Source organism: Pleurodeles waltl, chromosome 10, assembly GCF_031143425.1.
Source record: "Pleurodeles waltl isolate 20211129_DDA chromosome 10, aPleWal1.hap1.20221129, whole genome shotgun sequence".
NCBI classification, from domain to species: Eukaryota; Metazoa; Chordata; class Amphibia; order Caudata; family Salamandridae; genus Pleurodeles; species Pleurodeles waltl.
The window spans coordinates 77202541-77226152 of NC_090449.1; the positions used below are offsets into that span (position 1 = coordinate 77202541).

At 46.9% G+C, this 23612-nt stretch overlaps 1 protein-coding gene across 1 annotated transcript in view; it reads right to left on the minus strand.

Moving 5' to 3' along the window:
- The window catches only part of TBL3 (transducin beta like 3), a 192600-nt gene that overhangs the window by 39389 nt on the left and 129599 nt on the right, over positions 1–23612 (minus strand). Inside the window, exons 12-13 of the mRNA XM_069209783.1 lie at positions 13773–13831; positions 308–414 (exon numbers count right to left, since the gene is read on the minus strand). Of these exons, the coding sequence (XP_069065884.1) occupies positions 308–414; positions 13773–13831 (166 nt within the window). The remainder of the gene's footprint in view (positions 1–307; positions 415–13772; positions 13832–23612) is intronic.

A 23612-nucleotide genomic window follows, 5' to 3' on the forward strand; every position in this document is an offset into this window, starting at 1 on the left:
GTTTTATTAAAACTAATTCAGCAAACTGAAAGACCCTAAGAAAATGATTACATCATGAAATAAAAATAAAGATGTAAGTCTTGAATATCCTCTGTGCCACAGGATCATCTGCAATGTCAATGACCTTGCAGATTAATTTGCCACAATATTGTACTGGCACATCTAATATGCTATACATCCTCAATATTCCTGAGCAGGTGGACACACTCTTACTGCAGTGCTGCATTTAGGATATGTGGGCACACAATAGTAGCAGGGAGCAAAAGTATTTAGTACAATCAGAAGATAAACAAAAGACTAGTTTTACCTTGAACAAGACAAAGCGCCCACGCCATGAGTGTGTCCTGATCCTTGTGCCACACATTGCACCTCCCCTGTGGTTTTATCCATTCTCCAAACTCGCACGCTTCTATCCTGTAAAGTTATATTAAATCATTTAATTCAAGCATGCATATCTAAAATAACTAGAGCATCATCTACGCAGTGGAGTCTAGGAAGGCCCATTGGCAGGAATATTATTTATTTTCCTTCCCAGGTATCCCCCTATTTAGGTACAAGTGTCAATCAAGAGTACATGCGTGTGAATCATTGAATGCATATTTAGTTTATGCTTTTATGTTCTGAAACGTGATCAAGCGTTGTGTGCATATATTCTTAGGATTCAATCTAAGTGCTATCTGTTCAGGCATGAAGTATTTCTACAGAGATTCTTGAAGGTTGATAACTGTGTTTGTTTATTATTGTTGTTTAAAGAACACCCTCTAGTAGAATGAAAATGTGTCAAAGGCAACATGCCACTCTCTGATTATTGTTTACTCAGGTTTTTATAACAATGAAATAAGGTTATAAAAGTCTCACACAAGGAAAGAAGTGTTAGAGAGGAGACCTTCATGTTTGGGGACACCGGGATAGGTTGCGCAGAATCATATCATGGATTCTGACATGAAGGTTACCCGAGAGGAGCTTAGGATTCCCGGTTGGCTGAATTTATCAGTCTAGCTGGTGGTCTTGTGTGAAAAGAAAAGCAAGCCCTTGCCACACTATTTGAACCTATAACTCTATTGTTCAAACAGGTATGTGGTTGTGAAACATCTTTGAAGCTCAAAACACGTTTTATTTTCTACTGTGCTAGAAATAGTTTAGTAATATAAAATGCAATCATGTTAGAGTGGTACTTTTTTTATTCACACTCCTCTTAGCCATTGCATTTGTTTGCTTTTTTTGGATACAATTCATATAGTGTACACTAGATTAGGAATTTGATTTAAAATATATTTTTAAAATGTATTCTCCATTTTCTAGTGTTTTTGAATTTGCTGTTCATTATTGACAGAGTGTATGAGGTTGCAACTATTCCTGTAATATCTAATGGGGCTGATCGTTACCTGAAACACATTTTGTGCAAACTTTGCTCAGTGGGTTAGGGAGTGATTGCAGGTCAACTGGTTTTCTATCTTGAATTGGTGTATGGACTGTGTCCTTGCAGTCAGGGGGTCTAGAAACCCAATGAACCTTTCCACTAAAAAGATCTGTAATTAGTATTTACAGAGATCTGACCCCCACCAAGTGTTTTCACACCACTGAACTGAGATGCTAGTTACCATTACCATGCACCCAATATAGCCTCAGGCTTTACTTTGTTTCTGCAAACATTGAATTCTGTTACTGTTTTTCTACTTTCTGATAACACTGGAAAGGCTCCCATTAGCTGCCTGGCGAAAGCCTGAAGGACCTTGACTTTGTGAGTTACCTCTGAAAAAGGTCAGTGCTAAAAGAGAAAGCACTTTCACCTGTGTAAAACCTGAAGGCTAAAGCGACCAGACCATTTAAAGTGACCAGACCACAATGGGGATGTTCAGCCTTCAGTCTTATGATTTTTTTGTTCTGACATCCTAATCATCCTTCTTCAATCAACATGTATGAATGGAAGACAAGGAATTGGGGAAAGCAGTATTTCTGCATTGAGTTACGCTATCCATTCATGTGATCCATCCTCTAAGGGGAACCTGAGTGACTAAAGACTGGATGTTATGGAATAAAGCTAGGAGTCTGCAATTGCACAGGAGCTCAAAAGAGGTATATAGCTCCCAGCATACCCTGGACTGTCCCACCATTTACAGCATGCATCAGACTCCATATTCATGCTACAAGGAGGCCTTATATGATTAGCACTGATACAGGGGTGTGTATAGTAGTCCAACAGTGTTTTAATTATTGATATTTCATGTGCTAAACCCACAAGTGTGTATACACCAGGACTCTGTAGGAAAGAGACCCTTTTTTGACATGGTCAGCCTCAATTTTTGCCTGGTATTTGATGCAATTGTTACTGAAAGTGCACTGGGTTCCTGCTAACCAGATCGCCAGTGCTAGGTCTCTTTCCCTAAAATGGTGCAACTGTTCCCCCAACTGGCCATAACTTTTTGCACCCCTGTAAGTCCTGAGTAAATAGTACCCATGGTAACTAGGGCATGGGTACCAAACAGGTTCCCCAAGGTCCACAGCATGTATTGTGTCACTTTCAGGCCAGAGGTTTGGTCCTGTAAGTCGCTGAACTATACCTGTATGGAAAATTTGTTTTTTCTCCATAGGATAACATTGCTGCCTATGAAAGATGCACTTTGTGGACTTTTGAAACCTGAAAGTATTTCTCTAGCAAAACGTACTTACCTGATCACACCGATTCTGGTGCCTAATGCAACAGAAACTCCTCCCTCAAATCCACCCACAGGTATGCCTCAGTAGTGGTATGGACTGGCACTACACAGCATCCATGTTTTATACCAATATAAAAACCCCGTCCTTCTGCAGCCCCATTAAGCCTGCACATGGTGGATCTACACCCTCAATGTTACTGAAAACTCAGCAGAGCCATTGATAGCCAGCTATAGAGAGAAAACAAACAGAGGGAGCTCAGCCATGGTGTGGGGGTGGCGGGGTTGGGCAGATTATTATCCAATACACAACCACATGTCCTGCACTCCCCAAAATACCTCTCCCCAAACTCAGGTTAATAGAGTAGAGGACTTCATGGGCTGTGACTTACAACTTATCCACCCTCACTCACTCTGAACAGTGCTTATTATCTGCTAATTACTTACCAATAATTTGAGATTATAAAGGAGGCTAATGTCCACTCATCTAAGCAGAGATCTCTACACTCTCATGAAACCTATTCCATTCACTGCACACCTGCAACAGTTTTCTTTCTTAATCTGTACAATGCTGTTTTAACACAAAGTCAGGCATATGTGTCAACACAGGGTTTTGTTTGGGTGGATTTCTGTCAAGAGATCATAGCTTAACCTGAGGAGAGAAGGCAGAGTCCAGGGTAGCTTCAGCAATAGTTTACCTGATCAAGATAGAAACTAAGCCAAAGTTAGCTGTACATGATTCTAGTGCTGAAGGAAGAGACAGTTGGATGAAGTAACCCACAAGTTGTGAGATAAGTCCATCACAAGCAGAAAAGGGCAAGGGGTTTCAGAAAAGATCACACTTTTGAGATGAAAGGGTAAATTGCAGAAAGTATACAGCAACATTGGGGCACCAAAGTAACAAGCAGGATGCATTAATGAGGAAGAGGTCACGCAGAATTGTCTCCATGATAAAGTGTATGACAACAAGTACATATCAGCGATCAGGGAAAGCTATATTCGGGAGCATAAGACTGCACATAAGAAGTAAAGAGGCTAGTTTTACCAGCCGGGGATGCTGCACAACAGAGTGACTGTGGTGAAGACAGCAGTGGATGGAAGGGCAAGAGAGAGATGGAAAGTAGGGATACAGATGGGCCATGGTACTTACAAATAGAGAAGCGATTGTCACTGCTATGTTCATATCGAAATCAGGGGCTGAAGATTTTCACTTAGCTACTTAGGAAATAAACTGAAACAAGAACAAGCACCTGGGAACTAAAAAGAGGAGGAAAGACTGTCAGAAGTACCTGATAACATTAGGAATATTTTTCAATTGCAGGTCCTGCCCTGTGTAGAGTCTTAGAACATGCTGTGCCTGTGCTAGCAGATTCCCTTAACAGCATCCACAACTGTGGTTGTGTGCGAGAATCAAACAGGCCTCACTGCCCTGCAGACTTAAGGAAACGGTAAACATGCATCACTAAAGGGAATAGGCTCCAAGACCATCCCTCCATGATTTTGGCACTGCACCTTGAAAATATTGCTGCTCTAACAAATTCGCTCAGTGTCACAGAAGTGATAACTGGGTTTTTGGAGAGGGGGCCCTTTCCAGTATGTGGAGTGGGTCTTTAAAGCATGTTCTGCATGTGGGTATTAAAGAACAACTGCAATGTTTACAAAGTGTATTTTGTTGGAGCCTGGGTTATAGGCTTCAAATGCTCTTAGCCTGCCTTAGAAATACTCTGGTGAGGCCATTCTTCTGATTGGTTAATTCAGGTCCCAGCAAACTCTTACACTTACTGACCATACCATACTAAAGTCAGGCGAAACTCCCCATACATTTTCAAAATGAAGGCTCTTGATGAAGGCCCAGAATAAGACACCTAGAGTAAGAGCAGCGCTTGTCCTCCTTGGTCTTGTTCGCTGCACCCACGCTGTGGTTGTTCAGTTGCCTTGGCTCCCCTGGTCGGGTGACCATGTCACACTTCCAGAGCCCTCCTATTCGGTCTTGCGATGGGGACCTTGCCTTTTTAATCATATTTACTTTATTTTTATTTTATTTATTACAAAGATTCTTTAGGATTTCTACTTTTATTTTGTGGCTTAGTGGTTATTCGTCCTGTATATCGGTAGTTTCCCTGTTTGTGTTTGCCGGCGATTTTCCTGCCAGTTTTCCCCACTTCCCACCCTCCCAGATGACCCCTCCCACCTCCCAGGACTACTTGACCTCCTTGGCCTTGTTCACCACTCTCCCACTGCTGGAGTTCCGCTGCCTTGGCTTCCCTAGTCTGGGGACCACACTGTAGTCGCAACCCTTCCTGTTTAGCCCCACTGCGGGGACCTTGCCTGTAATTGTATTTACTTTATTTTCAATTTTACTTTATTTATTACACATTCTTTAGGAATTCTATTATTATTCAATGGCGTAGTGGTTACTCTTTCTGTATATCAGTAGTTTCCCTGTTCTTGTGTTTGCTACTGATTTCCCAACGGTTTCCCAGCTTCCTGCTCCCCGCACTCCCACCCCCTCCGAACTCCCAGGACTACTTATGAAGGCATCTGAGCAGCCGTGCGCATCAGGTACACCAACGGCACACCAAAGGTGTACCCAAGGCAAGCCCATCAGCGCCCGTCCGCACTTGGACCGTGCCCTGTGCCAAGAATCCTAGCTTCTCCTCCCCTATCCACCACTACTCCAGAGCCAAACTCACCGCCCTGAACTCCAGACCCTGTAGCAAGAACTGCTGCTACACCTCTCCTTACTCCACAATGGGACCATTCACTTGCCGCCACTGTGCTGCTCCTGCAAAATCAACACAACATTGCACCCTACCTCAGCCACCCCTCCGGCTATGACCTCCCTACGCCAACTCCACTGCCTCCTGCTCAGCGTTTGTTCCCTCTGCAAGTGTGCAAACGAGATATGCGACACCTTTACCACCCTCTCTCCCGACGTTGTCTTCCTCACAGAATCCTGTTTCATGCCACCTCCACACCAGCCAACACTGCAGCCATACCCACAAGATCGTTCACTGCGACCACATCAACAAACACAGAGGTGGAATCACCATCATCCACAAATACTCCATCTACTGCTCTACCATGACGAACAACCGCTCAACTATCATGGAACATCTCTATTCCCAGCTCAGATTAGACAGAAAAAACACCATTAAAGGCATCCTCACTTACAGCCCCCCAGGCACCCCCCAGTTTCTGTGACACCATCCCCGATTTAATTGCCTCTCAAAGTCATCAAGAGCAAACACTACATCCTCCTCGGAGACCTCAATGGCACCAACTCTACCAACCTAAATGAAAGTATGAACAGCACCGGCCTAACTCAGTCACTGACTCAACACACAACACAGGACACGCTAGACCCCAACTTCTAAGCCAGAAACAAATACAGCTACACCACCGAGCTCACCCGGACTGACCACACCATTGTTCACTTCACCTACAAACCATCCCCCCAGCCGAGCCACCAGATCAACCAGCACCACTCACCTCATCTGGAATAGAATATCCGAAAGCCAATAAACGCCCCTCCCCCCACCCCCCAGTCCCTCCTCACCACCTTGGACATCCAACAAGCTGTCAAAAACTTCACCTCCTGGATCTCGGATAGCACCGAAAGACACACCCCCAGCAAAAGCCACAAAACCAACAGACATGCCAAATAAGCTAGCTGGTACACCCTAGAACTAAAGACCTCAAACCGCAACTGCAAACAACTGGAAATGAGATGGTGCACCCCCAAGGAGCCCACCGACCAAACCGCCTACAAGAACTCACTCAGTCGGTACCAGACTCCTGAAATACAGCAAAAGGAATGCCGTAGCCAACTGCATCTGAGCCAGCTCCAGTCACAGCAAGGAACTCTTCAGCATTGTCAAGGAGTTCTCCAATCCCTCAGCATCTGAAAACAGCATCACCCTCTCCCAAGCCCTCTGCAACAACCTCACCGACTACTTCCATGACAAGATACCCACAACCTACAGAAACTCTGCGGCCCAACCTGCCACTGCTGACACCCTCAGTCTTCTTAACCACACAGGCACCCTCTGCAGCCACAAGATCACCAGGTGGAACCAGCTAGCCACAAAAAACACCACCGACATCACATGCTCCGTCCACCCAGGATCACCCGCTCCCCTGCCCTCACCACATGTTCAATCTCAGAATCAACATCATCAGTAAACTCACTAACATCTTCAACACATCCATCACTTTAGCCACCTACCGAGATGAATGGAAACATGCTGGAAACAAACTCCTCCTCAAGAAACCTCCTGCCGACCCCAACGAGCTAAAAAACTACCGACCGATCTCGCTTCTTCACTTTCCTGACAAAGATCTCAAGAAAGCTATCAACCAGCAACTTACAAAATACCTAGAGAACAACAATCATTTGGACACTACCCAAACAGGCTCCTGCTCCAATCAAGGCACCAAAACCACTCATTGCCACCATAAATTACATCAGAACCCTCCTCAACCAATGGGAATTGGCTGTTCTCATCCTCCTCGACCTCTCAGCAGCTTCCAACACCGTCTCCCACCACACCCTAAACAAAAGGCTTCACCGGATCAGCATCCAAGATGACACCCTAAAATGGATTGCATCCTTCCTAGCTGACTGAACCCGGAGTCCTCCTACCTCCTTTCTCATCAAAACCCATGAACATCATCTGTGGCGACTCCCAAGGCTCAACCCTCAGCCCCACCCTCTTTAACATATACATGACCCTCTTGGCCCTCATACTCAATGTAGGAAGTTGGCTCTGTATGCACTATTTCAAAGTAAGGAATAGTATGCACAGAGTCCAAGGGTTCCCCTTAGAGGTAAGATAGTGGCAAAAGGAGATAATACTAATGCTCTATTTTGTGGTAGTGTGGTCGAGCAGTAGGCTTATCAAAGGAGTAGTGTTAAGCATTTGTTGTACATACACCCAGGCAATAAATGAGGAACACACACTCAGAGACCAATCCAACCAAAAGGTTTTGTTATAGAAAAATATATTTTCTTAAGTTTATTTTAAGAACCACAGGTTCAAATTCTACATGTAATATCTCATTTGAAAGGTATTGCAGGTAAGTACTTTAGGAACTTTGAATAATTACAGTAGCATATATACTTTTCACATAAAACACATTTAGCTGTTTTAAAAGTGGACACAGTGCAATTTTCACAGTTTCTGGGGGAGGTAAAGTAATGTTAGTTTTCGCAGGTAAGTAAACCACCTAAGGGGTTAAGCTTGGGGTCCAAGGTAGCCCACCGTTGGGGGTTCAGAGCAACCCCAAAGTCACCACACCAGCAGCTCAGGGCCGGTCAGGTGCAGAGTTCAAAGTGGTGCCCAAAACGCGTAGGCTTCAATGGAGAGAAGGGGGTGCCCCGGTTCTGGTCTGCCAGCAGGTAAGTACCCGCGTCTTCGGAGGGCAGACCAGGGGGGGTTTTGTAGGGCACCGAGGGGGGGGGACACAAGTCCACACAAAAAGTACACCCTCAGCAGCGCGGGGGCGGCCGGGTGCAGTGTGCAAACAAGCGTTGGGTTTCCAATGGGAGTCAATGGGAGACCAAGGGGTCTCTTCAGCGGTGCAGGCAGGCAAGGGGGGGGCTCCTCGGGGTAGCCACCACCTGGGCAAGGGAGAGGGCTCCTGGGGGTCACTCCTGCACTGGAGTTCCGATCCTTCAGGTGCTGGGGGCTGCGGGTGCAGAGTCTTTTCCAGCCGTCGGGATTTTAGAGTCAGGCAGTCGCGGTCAGGGGGAGCCTCGGGATTCCCTCTGCAGGCGTCGCTGTGGGGGCTCAGGGGGGACAACTTTGGTTACTCACAGTCTTGGAGTCGCCGGAGGGTCCTCCCTGAGGTGTTGGTTCTCCACCAGTCGAGTCGGGGTCGCCGGGTGCAGTGTTGCAAGTCTCACGCTTCTTGCGGGGATTGCAGGGGTCTTTAAATCTGCTCCTCTGAAACAAAGTTGCAGTCTTTTTGGAGCAGGGCCGCTGTCCTCGGGAGTTTCTAGTCTTTCTTGAAGCAGGGCAGTCCTCTGAGGATTCAGAGGTCGCTGGTCCTGGGGAAAGCATCGCTGGAGCAGGTTTCTTTAGAAGGCAGGAGACAGGCCGGTAGGACTGGGGCCAAAGCAGTTGGTGTCTTCTTTCTTCTTCTGCAGGGGTTTTCAGCTCAGCAGTCCTCTTCTTCTTGTAAGTTGCAGGAATCTAGTTTCCTAGATTCTGGGGAGCCCCTAAATACTGAATTTAGGGGTGTGTTTAGGTCTGGGAGGGCAGTAGCCAATGGCTACTGTCCTTGAGGTTGGGTACACCCTCTTTGTGCCTCCTCCCTGAGGGGAGGGGGCACAACCCTATTCCTATTGGGGGAATCCTCCTTCTACAAGATGGAGGATTTCTAAAAGTCAGAGTCACCTCAGCTCAGGACACCTTAGGGGCTGTCCTGATTGGCCAGTGACTCCTCCTTGTTTTTCTCATTATCTCTCCTGGACTTGCCGCCAAAAGTGGGGGCTGTGTCCAGGCGGCGGGCATCTCCACTAGCTGGAGTGCCCTGGGGCATTGTAACACGAAGCTTGAGCCTTTGAAGCTCACTGCTAGGTGTTACAGTTCCTGCAGGGGGGAGGTGTGAAGCACCTCCACCCAGAACAGGCTTTGTTTCTGTCCTCAGAGAGCACAAAGGCTCTCACCGCATGGGGTCAGAAACTCGTCTCTCAGCAGTAGGCTGGCACAGACCAGTCAGTCCTTGTAGGAAGTTGGCTCTGTATGTGCTATTTCAAAGTAAGGAATAGCATGCACAGAGTCCAAGGGTTCCCCTTAGAGGTAAGATAGTGGCAAAAAGAGATAATACTAATGCTCTATTTTGTGGTAGTGTGGTCGAGCAGTAGGCTTATCAAAGGAGTAGTGTTAAGCATTTGTTGTACATACACACAGGCAATAAATGAGGAACACACACTCAGAGACAAATCCAGCCAATAGGTTTTGTTATAGAAAAATATCTTTTCTTTGTTTATTTTAAGAACCACAGGTTCAAATTCTACATGTAATATCTCATTTGAAAGGTATTGCAGGTAAGTACTTTAGGAACTTGGAATCATTACATTAGCATGTATACTTTTTACATAAAACACAATAAGCTGTTTTAAAAGTGGACACTTAGTGCAATTTTCACAGTTCCTGGGGGAGGTAAAGTATTGTTAGGTTTCACAGGTAAGTAAGTCACTTACAGGTTTCAGTTCTTGGTCCAAGGTAGTCCACCGTTGGGGGTTCAGAGCAACCCCAAAGTCACCACACCAGCAGCTCAGGGCCGGTCAGGTGCAGAGGTCAAAGAGGTGCCCAAAACACACAGGCTTCAATGGAGAGACGGGGGTGCCCCGGTTCCAGTCTGCCAGCAGGTAAGTACCCGCGTCTTTGGAGGGCAGACCAGGGGGGGTTTTGTAGGGCACCGAGGGGGGGGGGGGGGACACAAGTCAGCACAAAAAGTACACCCTCAGCAGCGCGGGGGCGGCCGGGTGCAGTGTGCAAACACGCGTCGGGTTTTCAATGGATTCCTATGAGAGATCAAGGAATCTCTTCAGCGTTGCAGGCAGGCAAGGGGGGGGCTCCTCGGGGTAGCCACCACCTGGGCAAGGGAGAGGGCCTCCTGGGGGTCACTCCTGCACAGGAGTTCCGTTCCTTTAGGTGCTAGGGGCTGCGGGTGCAGAGTCTTTTCCAGCCGTCGGGAAATGGAGTTCAGGCAGTCGCGGTCAGGGGGAGCCTCGGGATTCCCTCTGCAGGCGTCGCTGTGGGGGCTCAGGAGGGACAACTTTGGTTACTCACAGTCTTGGAGTCGCCGGAGGGTCCTCCCTGAGGTGTTGGTTCTCCACCAGTTGAGTCGGGGTCGCCGAGTGCAGTGTTGCAAGTCTCACGCTTCTTGCGGGGAGTTGCAGGGGTCTTTAAATCTGCTCCTTGAAACAAAGTTGCAGTTCTTTTGGAGCAGTGCCGCTGTCCTCAGGAGTTTCTTGTCTTTCTTGAAGCAGGGCAGTCCTCAGAGGATTCAGAGGTCGCTGGTCCCTTGGAAAGCGTTGCTGGAGCAGGTTTCTTTGGAAGGCAGGAGACAGGCCGGTAAGTCTGGGGCCAAAGCAGTTGGTGTCTTCTGTTCTTCCTCTGCAGGGGTTTTTCAGCTCAGCAGTCCTCTTCTTCTTGTTAGTTGCAGGAATCTAAAGTTTTAGGTTCAGGGGAGCCCTTAAATACTAAATTTAAGGGCGTGTTTTAGGTCTGGGGGGTTAGTAGCCAATGGCTACTAGCCCTGAGGGTGGGTACACCCTCTTTGTGCCTCCTCCCAAGGGGAGGGGGTCACATCCCTAATCCTATTGGGGAATCATCCATCTGCAAGATGGAGGATTTCTAAAAGTAAGAGTCACTTCAGCTCAGGACACCTTAGGGGCTGTCCTGACTGGCCAGTGACTCCTCCTTGTTATTCTCATTAGTTTCTCCGGCCTTGCCGCCAAAAGTGGGGGCCGTGGCCGGAGGGGGCGGGCAACTCCACTAGCTGGAGTGTCCTGCGGTGCTGGCACAAAGGGGTGAGCCTTTGAGGCTCACCGCCAGGTGTGACAGCTCCTGCCTGGGGGAGGTGTTAGCATCTCCACCCAGTGCAGGCTTTGTTACTGGCCTCAGAGTGACAAAGGCACTCTCCCCATGGGGCCAGCAACATGTCTCGGTTGTGGCAGGCTGCTGGAACCAGTCAGCCTACACAGATAGTCGGTTAAGGTTTCAGGGGGCACCTCTAAGGTGCCCTCTGTGGTGTATTTTACAATAAGATGTACACTGGCATCAGTGTGCATTTATTGTGCTGAGAAGTTTGATACCAAACTTCCCAGTTTTCAGTGTAGCCATTATGGTGCTGTGGAGTTCGTGTAAAACAGACTCCCAGACCATATACTCTTATGGCTACCCTGCACTTACAATGTCTAAGGTATTGCTTAGACACTGTAGGGGCACAGTGCTCATGCACTGGTGCCCTCACCTATGGTATAGTGCACCCTGCCTTAGGGCTGTAAGGCCTACTAGAGGGGTGACTTATCTATATCTGCATAGGCAGTGAGAGGCTGGCATGGCACCCTGAGGGGAGTGCCATGTCGACTTACTCGTTTTGCTCTCACCAGCACACACAAGCTGGCAAGCAGTGTGTCTGTGCTGAGTGAGGGGTCTCCAGGGTGGCATAAGACATGCTGCAGCCCTTAGAGACCTTCCTTGGCATCAGGGCCCTTGGTACCAGGGGTACCCCTTACAAGGGACTTATCTGGATGCCAGGGTGTGCCAATTGTGGGATCAAAAGTACAGGTTAGGGAAAGAACACTGGTGCTGGGGCCTGGTTAGCAGGCCTCAGCACACTTTCAATTCAAAACATAGCATCAGCAAAGGCAAAAGGTCAGGGGGTAACCATGCCAAGGAGGCATTTCCTTACAGTCCTGCACTGAACAATTGGGTAAAATACAGGGGGTATCTCTAAGATGCCCTCTGTGTGCATTTTTTAATAAATCCAACACTGGAATCAGTGTGGGTTTATTATTCTGAGAAGTTTGATACTAATCTTCCCAGTATTCAGTGTAGCCATTATGGAGCTGTGGAGTTCGTTTTTGACAGACTCCCAGATCATATACTCTTATGGCTACCCTGCACTTACAATGTCTAAGGTTTTGCTTAGACACTGTAGGGGCATAGTGCTCATGCACCTATGCCCTCACCTGTGGTATAGTGCACCCTACCTTAGGGCTGTAAGGCCTGTTAGAGGGGTGACTTACCTATGCCATAGGCAGTGTGAGGTTGGCATGGCACCCTGAGGGGAGTGCCATGTCGACTTAGTCATTTTCCCCCCACCAGCACACACAAGCTGGTAAGCAGTGTGTCTGTGCTGAGTGAGGGGTCCCTAGGGTGGCATAAGACATGCTGCAGCCCTTAGAGACCTTCCCTGGCATCAGGGCCCTTGGTACCAGGGGTACCAGTTACAAGGGACTTACCTAGGTGCCAGGGTTGTGCCAATTGTGGAAACAATGGTACATTTTAGGTGAAAGAACACTGGTGCTGGGGCCTGGTTAGCAGGGTCCCAGCACACTTCTCAGTCAAGTCAGCATCAGTATCAAGCAAAAAATGGGGGGTAACTGCAACAGGGAGCCATTTCTTTACACTCAACATCATCTAATATGCTGATGACACCCAACTCTTCCTCTCACTATCCTAAGACCCCTCAACTGCAAAAGCCAACTTCCACCTCTCAATGAACAGCATCTCCATCTGGATGTAAGACAATTGCCTCAGACTCAACACAGACAAAATTGAAGTCATGATCTTCGGAAGTACCACCTCACCATGGGATGTCTCCTGGTGGCCCGCCACCTTGGGACCACCCCCCACGGTCCAAGCCCAAAACCTCTGCATTGTCCTAGACAACAAACTCACCGTGAAGAGCCAGATCAATGCAGTTTCCTTTGCCTGCTTCCTCATTCTCCACATGCTAAACAAGATTGTCAACTGGCTACCGGTTTCGACCAAACCCACTGCCACACAAGCACTTGTTACCAGCCGCCTGGATTATGGCAACACCCTGTACGACGGAATCACATCAATCCTCACAAAGAGACTACCAATCATACAGACCTCAGTGGCTAGGCTCATGCTGAACCTCACCAGAAGGACGCACATCACCCCCGCCTGGGAAAACTCCACTGGCTCCACGTACACAAAAGAAGCCAATTCAAGATGCCGATCCATGCCTACAAAGCCCTTCACAATCAAGAACCAGCATACCTAAAACCACTGCCTCAGCTTTCACTTCCTTGCCAGACCCCTGCATTCCGCCACCCTCTCTCACACACCCTACATCTGCCGCTGCAATAGTGGAGGCCGTTCCTTCTCCTACTTTGCTGTGGAATCCTGGAACAGCCTCCCCATCCACCTCAGAATAACTCCCTCTCTCCATGGATTCAGAAGGGGGCTCAAGACCTGGCTCCCTGACTGAAACACCAAGTAGCTGGACCCAGCACCAGGATACCCTCACAGGTAATTAGTGCGCTACACAAATCCTGATTGATTGGTTGATTCACTGTTCTCTATTCTAAACGAAACAGAGCCCCCTGCAGAGACAGGCAGAACATACCTTACCACAGCTGGAGAACATCAAACCTTTCTTGAACACATCCAAAGCAAGCACAGTGTCTGTGGGAACAGAATACAAATATATGATGTTATGGTAAGAACTATTATGCAAAGCAATCATTGCAGACTGAAGTCATCAAATCATACTTCTAAATAGTTTCCACCTTGTCACTCAAATTACTAGACATACAAATAGGGAAAGGGGGTTCAGAAGTTAGATAAAGAACCACATACTTTATCCAGGTGTAAACATCAGAAGCACAGATCACTTTCAAAGTGATTAGGAGCTTTTTTCAAAGAGCAGGCTCCAAAATCAAAAGTGCTCAAACTCACAAGGGCACATGCACAGAGACTAGTGTTGGACAAGCAATCGCACATTACCCCTTTGTGTATATTTCAATCCTGCTCTATTCCATATCAGAGTTTTATGCAACTTCTTGAACAATGGTTGGGTTCTGAACGGAAGTAAAGCTGGCCCAAACATGGGCTGTAGGGTTCATTTAGAGGAGTCCTGATTTAGAGCCCCCTCAATCCATTGAATAGAGACTCCAGGCACTAAGCTTCAGAGCACCATGTGTGCTAATTCACTTTAATATTCCTGAAACAGGGTAGACATTCAAAATATCTTGCCGGGTATGAGGAATGATTATGTGGCTGTGCTGAGCAAGGCCAGGGTGCCGATAGCTGCAGCTACGTGTAGGGCAGAGGCAGATAAATAGGCAAATTTTACCTAAAATGGGCGAGGAAGCACCTGGTTCACAAATAAGAATCTCACAGACACGTATGGAAAAGCAGTACTCTTCACTTATTAACAAATGTGTGATGAAGGGAGAGTTCTTGAGTAAGCTATTTACTTCATTAAAATAGTGCCAGAGTGCTGAGAAGATGCCAAAAGTACATCGAGAGAGAGTTGTGCATGGCTTCGTAAGAGTCTGACTAGTAACACGAAGAGGAATGACTAAAAAGTTGAATTTGTTTAATCTGCTCTTCATTGGGAACCTTTTGAGTGTTGGCCCAGCAGAGCTAAAACAGTATTTTTTTTTATTTTCAGATCAATGATGCCAAGTAACCTGCAGCACACCTTGGCACGTTTCCATTATGAAAAGAGGATTGCCAGATTGGTCCTTCTGAAATAGTGCTGATCTTGGCTGATGGCTAGGAGACCAACAGAGGAATCAAGGCTCAAATCCTTACCAGCAGCCAACACCACCTGGACTCTGCCTGGGTTGATGGCACCACGTTAACTCACTGCAGGCTATCGATACTAGCCAACGTATGGTTGACACTCTTGTAGTAGGTCCATCCAAGGCTATTCTTCAAGGCTACTATCATGGGATCATTACGAATGGTGAGGATTTTGAGTACCTGATCACCAAAAAAAAGCTACATATCTGAAGACTAAGCAGAGAAGTATGGATTAGAAAATGGGACAACCTCAGCATAGACTTTCTACTGGCAAACTACCTTAGTGACTGTAAACCTGTGGAAACTGAGTACAAGAGCACAAACTCCTGCAGGACAGCCATCAAGGAAGATGGTGATTCCTCAAAGGATGCTTCTGACTAGAGATACCTATCTCTGCAGAGGAGTCAGAAATACAAGCACTAGACCCAAGCTATATCTGGGGAGCCTGCCAAAGTTTCAGACATTTTTTTAAGCTGGGGCTCTGAGAAAACTTGAGTTTGTCAAAAAAATCAATCTGAATGCTCTACCCAAGAAGGGCTATTTCAGAATGCCCCTGCATAAGCCCAATAGTGAAACAGTTCGCCTCTCAGGCGAACCCTGTGAACCGGAAACTGAAATTACAACAAGCTTATAGTCTCCTAGATGCAATAGAACAAACTCCTGCAACTGAGCAATGAGGGTTCTTTGTCTGACAGTTCAGAGTTAAAAGTAGACTTTTCTCTCAGTTTTACTGCAAGGAATAGGTGTAGAAATTGAGTAATATTCTTGCTCATGTTCTACTTGCCAAATGGGTTGTAGTTATGGAATGCAGACCAGGGCACTCCAAGTCCCCTTCAGCCCCATACAATGTCTGGAATTTAATATATTTTGGCAGAATCCAACCACCTGGTAAGTTATACAGAAGCAGCTCAGATTCAGAGCAAGACTGCATTGGTGGTAGTCAAAACTCAGATTGGCTTTATTTCACAGATTTCTCTCCCCAGAGAGGTTGTTTCTGACTGTGGAACAAACTTCATGCCAATCTACATGAAGGCTGCACGGGACTTGGTTGGTGTAACCTGTAAGTTTACTACCATGTCTCACCATCCACAAACCAAAGCTCTAACTGGAAGATTTATTAAAAATCTCAAGAGCGTGATAGGTGCTTAAAAACAATCAATTAGGAGGAAATGGTACATCTTCCTGCAATTTACATATTGTGGAGTACAACAGAAGGGTGAGGGCTCCAGCCAACTTTAACTCTAGAATAAGTACCTTGCCAGCCCCTGCTAATTTTAGAGGTGGAGGATTGGTAATAGAGCCTTGAGGTATCCAACGAATGATGTGGTATATTATATGCTTGGCCTTAGGCACAAGATGGCACAAGGCAAAAAGTTACCTTCAGGCTTACCAAGAGATGCCGAAGGAATAGTGTGACCAGAACACGACAATGCCTATTTGTGTTAGGGCTACACCCTTCTTTGTTCTGGGTAGATAATCAAAGTCAGTAACTTAATTGACTTAGGTGCAGGCCAGGAACCCCCAATATGGTTAAGTCATCAACAGGCTGGGTGAGATCTTGGTAGTTCACAATGCCAAGGAAAGTAAGCTCAACCACAGCTTGCTACATAGGCATCTCTATAGTATAGTTCACTGGAATAATTACATTATCTTTCCGAATCGGACACCTATACTACAAGAAGAATGCAGGATGGCTCTGAGAAAATTCTCAGACCCTTTCTTCCAGCATGCACACTGGTGACATTTTTCCAGTTAAGATTTGCATCTATAGGATGTCAGATAATCAACAGAATGGCATTAAGGCAGGGGTGGACAGAAGGTTGGGCCACAAGATCACCAAGAGGCCCCTCTAGTCCATGGGCAAGTCTGTTGGTGTTGATTTGTTTTTTTGCATAGCAATCTAAATTAAGTAAAACAAAATCCTGTGGACTATCAGATCCCTCAAAGTGGTGCACTTGTGGATAAGCTAACTAGCACAAAGTGCTTCAATACCTTCAGTTTAACCAGTGCTGACAGCAAAATTAAGCTTACCATTGGTACCAAGAAAGAAAAATGGCATTTGTAACCCCCCAGAGGGAAAGTAGCAGTTCTGTGTGATTCTACTTAGCTAAAGAAAGTCCCCAGCACTTTCCAGTGGCTAGTAAACAGTGGCCTTGCTAGGTTGGAGAATTTCCGATGTTGTGTACTCAGAGGACAAAGTGGTCTTCATTGCTTGTTTGTTGTTACCTTCTTAAGAAGGTTCTGCAGGTGCTTTAGGGTGAAAGAATTAATGCAAGCAAGTGCTACATTAAGCAGAGCTCGCTGGTGTAACATGGCAACCAGGCAGGCTGTGGGTAGACCAGTCCCTAGCAGTCATTATCCAAGCTTTGTTTGTTTCGGAGGTTCCCACAAACCAAGTGAAAGTGGTTTTAGAACTCACAAGTTTTAGATAATTATGGCACCATAGATGCTCCATTGATCATCTTTACTTCTACAAAATAGCCCAAACAGATCAGCTGGACTGTGAGTGCCAAAATGTTTATGACATTCGCATGAAGCCCCACAGAGCCCTAAGGTAACTATAACTTGTACCGCCGCCATGCATAGTTTTATCTTCATTAATTTGACTACTAATGCTTCATTTATATTTTTAAATGACCTTATAAAAGGTGTCATGATTGCTGTAACATCTGGGGTAATTAGCAGTGCATGTGAGGGTACGTGTTATGGTTCTCTTTGGGTGCAAGTTATAGTTACTTGAAATAACTAACTAGAAGTGCTGAATTTCTAAGGTTCTGTATGAGTAAATTAGGAACCTAACTATAACGTCCTTGTGACCTTTAGTTTTTTTTTAATGAATTTCTATGTTTTTTAAAATAATATTTCCTAACTATAACGTTCCTGTAACATTTGTTTTTGTTTTCAATGAATTTCTTTTTTTTTTTTTTTTTTTAACATGAAGTAATTTTAATTGCTATACATTAATCCAACAAATGCTGCACACACAGCCATACCTGCGCCGGCACGGCAGAAGGGTCGGTCTCTCTGGGTTTGAGAATAGGTGTGAGAGGACTGCTCTGGGTGTGAGAGTGGATGCAGGAGGATCGGAGTGGTTCTGTGAGTGGATGTGTGACAGTCTGGGAGTGGGAGCGTCTGTGTTGGGGTGGGTATGTGAGTGGGTCTAAGAGTGGGTGCGTGAGGGTCTGAGTGTGCCTGAGTGGGTGGGTGAGGGTCTTAGTGGGTCTATGAGTGGGTGCGTCAGTGTCTGAGTGGGTCCGTTAGTGGGTTGTTCACAGTTTGAGTGGGTCTGTGAGTGGGTGCGTAAGGGTCTGAGTGGTGTGTGAGTGGAAGAAAGATTGAAAGAGAGAAACAAAGAGAGAAAGAGTGAGAGGAAGAAAGATAGAGAGTTTTTTAGGCTTAGGTGAATGCTAAACTTACAATGAGATAACTCTGGACAAATTTGAAGAACAACTTGTAACACTCCGACCCAACACCAGATGGCGGGCTATGCACAACATGTGTATCTACAGCGACAGATGCCATCGAACATGTATTTTTCAATTTGAAAAGAATGACATCACCTTTTAGTACTCACCTTAAAAACTTCAAGTTGCAAAGAAACTATGACAGGAAAATGACCACATACTCACTGTAAAGAAATGGCTCCCTGTTGCAGTTACCCCCCACTTTTTGCCTGATACTGATGCTGACTTGACTGAGAAGAGTGCTGGGACCCTGCTAACCAGGCCCCAGCACCAGTGTTCCTTCACCTAAAATGTACCATTGTATCCACAATTGGCACACCCTGGCATTCAGATAGGCCCCTTGTAACTGGTACTTCTAGTACCAAGGGCCCTGATGCCAAGGAAGGCCTCTAAGGGCTGCAGCATGTCTTATGCCACCCTAGAGACCCCTCACTCAGCACAGACACACTGCTTACAAGCCTGTGTGTGCTAGTGAGAACAAAATGAGTAAGTCGACATGGCACTCCCCTCAGGGTGCCATGCCAGCCTCTCACTGCCTATGCAGTATAGGTAAGACACCCCTCTAGCAGGCCTTACAGCCCTAAGGCAGGGTGCACTATACCATAGGTGAGGGTACCAGTGCATGAGCATGGTACCCCTACAGGGTCTAAACAAAACCTTAGACATTGTAAGTGCAGGGTAGCCATAAGAGTATATGGTCTGGGAGTCTGTCAAACACGAACTCCACAGCACCATAATGGCTACACTGAAAACTGGGAAGTTTGGTATCAAACTTCTCAGCACAATAAATGCACACTGATGCCAGTGTACATTTTATTGTAAAATACACCACAGAGGGCACCTTAGAGGTGCCCCCTGAAACTTAACCGACTGTCTGTGTAGGCTGACTAGTTCTAGCAGCCTGCCACAAACCGAGACATGTTGCTGGCCCCATGGGGAGAGTGCCTTTGTCACTCTGAGGCCAGTAACAAAGCCTGCACTGGGTGGAGATGCTAACACCTCCCCCAGGCAGGAATTGTCACACCTGGCGGTGAGCCTCAAAGGCTCACCTCCTTTGTGCCAACCCAGCAGGACACTCCAGCTAGTGGAGTTGCCCGCCCCCTCCGGCCAGGCCCCACTTTTGGCGGCAAGGCCGGAGAAGATAATGAGAAAAACAAGGAGGAGTCACTGGCCAGGCAGGACAGCCCCTAAGGTGTCCTGAGCTGAGGTGACTCTAACTTTTAGAAATCCTCCATCTTGCAGATGGAGGATTCCCCCAATAGGGTTAGGATTGTGACCCCCTCCCCTTGGGAGGAGGCACAAAAAGGGTGTACCCACCCTCAGGGCTAGTAGCCATTGGCTACTAACCCCCCAGACCTAAACACGCCCTTAAATTTAGTATTTAAGGGCTACCCTGAACCCTAGAAAATTAGATTCCTGCAACTACAAGAAGAAGGACTGCCCAGCTGAAAACCCCTGCAGCGGAAGACCAGAAGACGACAACTGCCTTGGCTCCAGAAACTCACCGGCCTGTCTCCTGCCTTCCAAAGATCCTGCTCCAGCGACGCCTTCCAAAGGGACCAGCGACCTCGACATCCTCTGAGGACTGCCCCTGCTTCGAAAAGACAAGAAACTCCCGAGGACAGCGGACCTGCTCCAAGAAAGGCTGCAACTTTGTTTCCAGCAGCCTTGAAAGATCCCTGCAAGCTCCCCGCAAGAAGCGTGAGACTTGCAACACTGCACCCGGCGACCCCGACTCGGCTGGTGGAGATCCAACACCTCAGGAGGGACCCCAGGACTACTCTGATACTGTGAGTACCAAAACCTGTCCCCCCTGAGCCCCCACAGCGCCGCCTGCAGAGGGAATCCCGAGGCTTCCCCTGACCGCGACTCTTTGAATCCAAAGTCCCGACGCCTGGGAGAGACCCTGCACCCGCAGCCCCCAGGACCTGAAGGACCGGACTTTCACTGGAGAAGTGACCCCCAGGAGTCCCTCTCCCTTGCCCAAGTGGAGGTTTCCCCGAGGAACCCCCCCCTTGCCTGCCTGCAGCGCTGAAGAGATCCCGAGATCTCTCATAGACTAACATTGCGAACCCGACGCTTGTTTCTACACTGCACCCGGCCGCCCCAGCGCCGCTGAGGGTGAAATTTCTGTGTGGGCTTGTGTCCCCCCCGGTGCCCTACAAAACCCCCCTGGTCTGCCCTCCGAAGACGCGGGTACTTACCTGCAAGCAGACCGGAACCGGGGCACCCCCTTCTCTCCATTCTAGCCTATGCGTTTTGGGCACCACTTTGAACTCTGCACCTGACCGGCCCTGGGCTGCTGGTGTGGTGACTTTGGGGTTGCTCTGAACCCCCAACGGTGGGCTACCTTGGACCAAGAACTAAGCCCTGTAAGTGTCTTACTTACCTGGTTAACCTAACAAATACTTACCTCCCCCTAGGAACTGTGAAAATTGCACTAAGTGTCCACTTTTAAAACAGCTATTTGTGAATAACTTGAAAAGTATACATGCAATTTTGATGATTTGAAGTTCCTAAAGTACTTACCTGCAATACCTTTCGAATGAGATATTACATGTAGAATTTGAACCTGTGGTTCTTAAAATAAACTAAGAAAAGATATTTTTCTATACAAAAACCTATTGGCTGGATTTGTCTCTGAGTGTGTGTACCTCATTTATTGTCTATGTGTATGTACAACAAATGCTTAACACTACTCCTTGGATAAGCCTACTGCTCGACCACACTACCACAAAATAGAGCATTAGTATTATCTCTTTTTGCCACTATCTTACCTCTAAGGGGAACCCTTGGACTCTGTGCATGCTATTCCTTACTTTGAAATAGCACATACAGAGCCAACTTCCTACATTGGTGGATCAGCGGTGGGGTACAAGACTTTGCATTTGCTGGACTACTCAGCCAATACCTGATCACACGACAAATTCCAAAATTGTCATTAGAAATTCATTTTTGCAATTTGAACGTTTTCTAAATTCTTAAAAGTCCTGCTAGGGCCTTGTGTGTTAAGTCCCTGTTTAGCATTGTCTTTTAGAGTTTAAAAGTTTGTTAAAGGTTTGAAATTAGATTCTAGAAACAGTTTTAGATTCTTTAAAAAGTCTTCCAACTTTTAGCAAAATAATGTCTGATACAGAGATGAATGTGGTGGAACTCGACACCACACCTTACCTCCATCTTAAGATGAGGGAGCTAAGGTCTCTCTGTAATATAAAGAAAATAACCATTGGCTCCAGACCTACCAAAATTCAGCTCCAGGAGCTGTTGGCAGAGTTTGAAAAAGCCAACCCCTCTGAGGATGACTTCACAGAGGAAGAAATCAGTGACTTGGAGGGCAATTCCCCCCTTCCAGTCCTAAATAGGGGGACCAGGGCCTCTCAAGCCCTGTCCCCAAAAATGATAGTCAGAAATGTTGCTTCCCTCACAGGAGGGTCCAGCATTTCTGAAATCACTGAGGATGCTCTCAGTGAGGATGACCCCCTGTTAGCCAGGATGGTCAAAAGATTGGCTTTGGAAAAGCAGCTCCTAGCCATAGAAAGGGAAAGAAAAGAGATGGGCCTAGGTCCCATCAATGGTGGCAGCAACTTAAATAGGGTCAGAGATTCTCCTGACATCCTAAAAATCCCCAAAGGGATTGTAACAAAATATGAAGATGGTGATGACATCACCAAATGGTTCACAGCTTTTGAGAGGGCTTGTGTAACCAGAAAAGTGAACAGATCTCACTGGGGTGCTCTCCTTTGGGAAATGTTCACTGGAAAGTGTAGGGATAGACTCCTCACACTCTCTGGAAAAGATGCAGAATCTTATGACCTCATGAAGGGTACCCTGATTGAGGGCTTTGGGTTCTCCACTGAGGAGTATAGAATTAGATTCAGGGGGGCTCAAAAATCCTCGAGCCAGACCTGGGTTGATTTTGTAGACTACTCAGTAAAAACACTAGATGGTTGGTTAACTGGAAATGAAGTGTGTGACTATGTTGGGCTTTATAATTTGTTTATGAAAGAACACATTTTAAGTAACTGCTTCAATGAAAAGTTGCATCAGTATCTGGTAGACCTAGGTCCAATTTCTCCCCAAGAATTGGGAAAGAAGGCAGACCACTGGGTCAAGACTAGGGTAACCAAAACTTCCACTGGGGGTGACCAAAAGAAAGGGGTTACAAAAACTCCCCAGGAGAAAGTGGGTAACACTAGAAACAAAGAAAAAGAGTCCTCTGTAGGCCCCCAAAAATCAGAACAGGTGGGTGGGCCCCAGGACACAACCCAAAACAAAGGTGGGTACCAGGGTAAGAACTGGGATGCCACTAAGGCATGGTGCCACAACTGTAAACAGTCTGGGCACCACACCAAGGACACTTCTTGTCCCAAAAACAAACCCCAGAACAAAATTCCTGGGGTAACCAGTGTAGCCATGGGAGATGACTCCTCAGATGAGGAGGTCTTCCTAGCCTTCAACTGGAAACAGGGCCCAACAGGTGAGTTGGAGATTCCAGAGGGAAGAAGACACTTCCACCACCTACTGGTGAATGGAATCCCAACCACTGCCCTGAGAGACACTTGTGCCAGTCACACTATTGTGCATGACAGGCTGGTGCTCTCAAACCAGTACATCCCAGGTGAGACTGCCAGGGTAAGAGTTAGCCTAGACAGGGTCACTAAGAGGCCTGTGGCTTTAGTGCCCATAGAAGTGGGTGGCACTCTTAGCTGGAGAAGGGTAGTAGTCAGTACCGACCTCCCCCTTGATTGTCTCCTTGGAAATGACTACCCAGAGGTTAGTCAGAGCTCAGGAGAGGAACTGGTCCAGTGCCAGTCCTCTCCCAAGGATTCTGGAAGTCCTGCCTCTGCAGTAAATGCAAGCAGGCCCCAGAAGAAGAAGAAAAGAAAACAGAGTAGGAAGGGTGGACAACCTTTAGCCAAGGTTACAGCAAGCCAAGGAGATTCTGCTCCAGTAGGGGAGAACTCCAAAAATGGCCCTGATAAAGTCCAACCTGACCCACAAGAAGTCCTGGCTAGTCAGGCAACTGTTAAACCTGAGTGGGTGGCTCCTCAGCTAACAGAAGAAAGAGTGGAAGAAGGGTGTTTACTACAAGATGTGGTAACCCCCCACTCCAATACAGCAGACAGGCAACCTGAACCCAAAGAAGCCTGTAACTTAGCCCCTTCCCTTTTAGGTGAAGAGCTAAAGGTGTG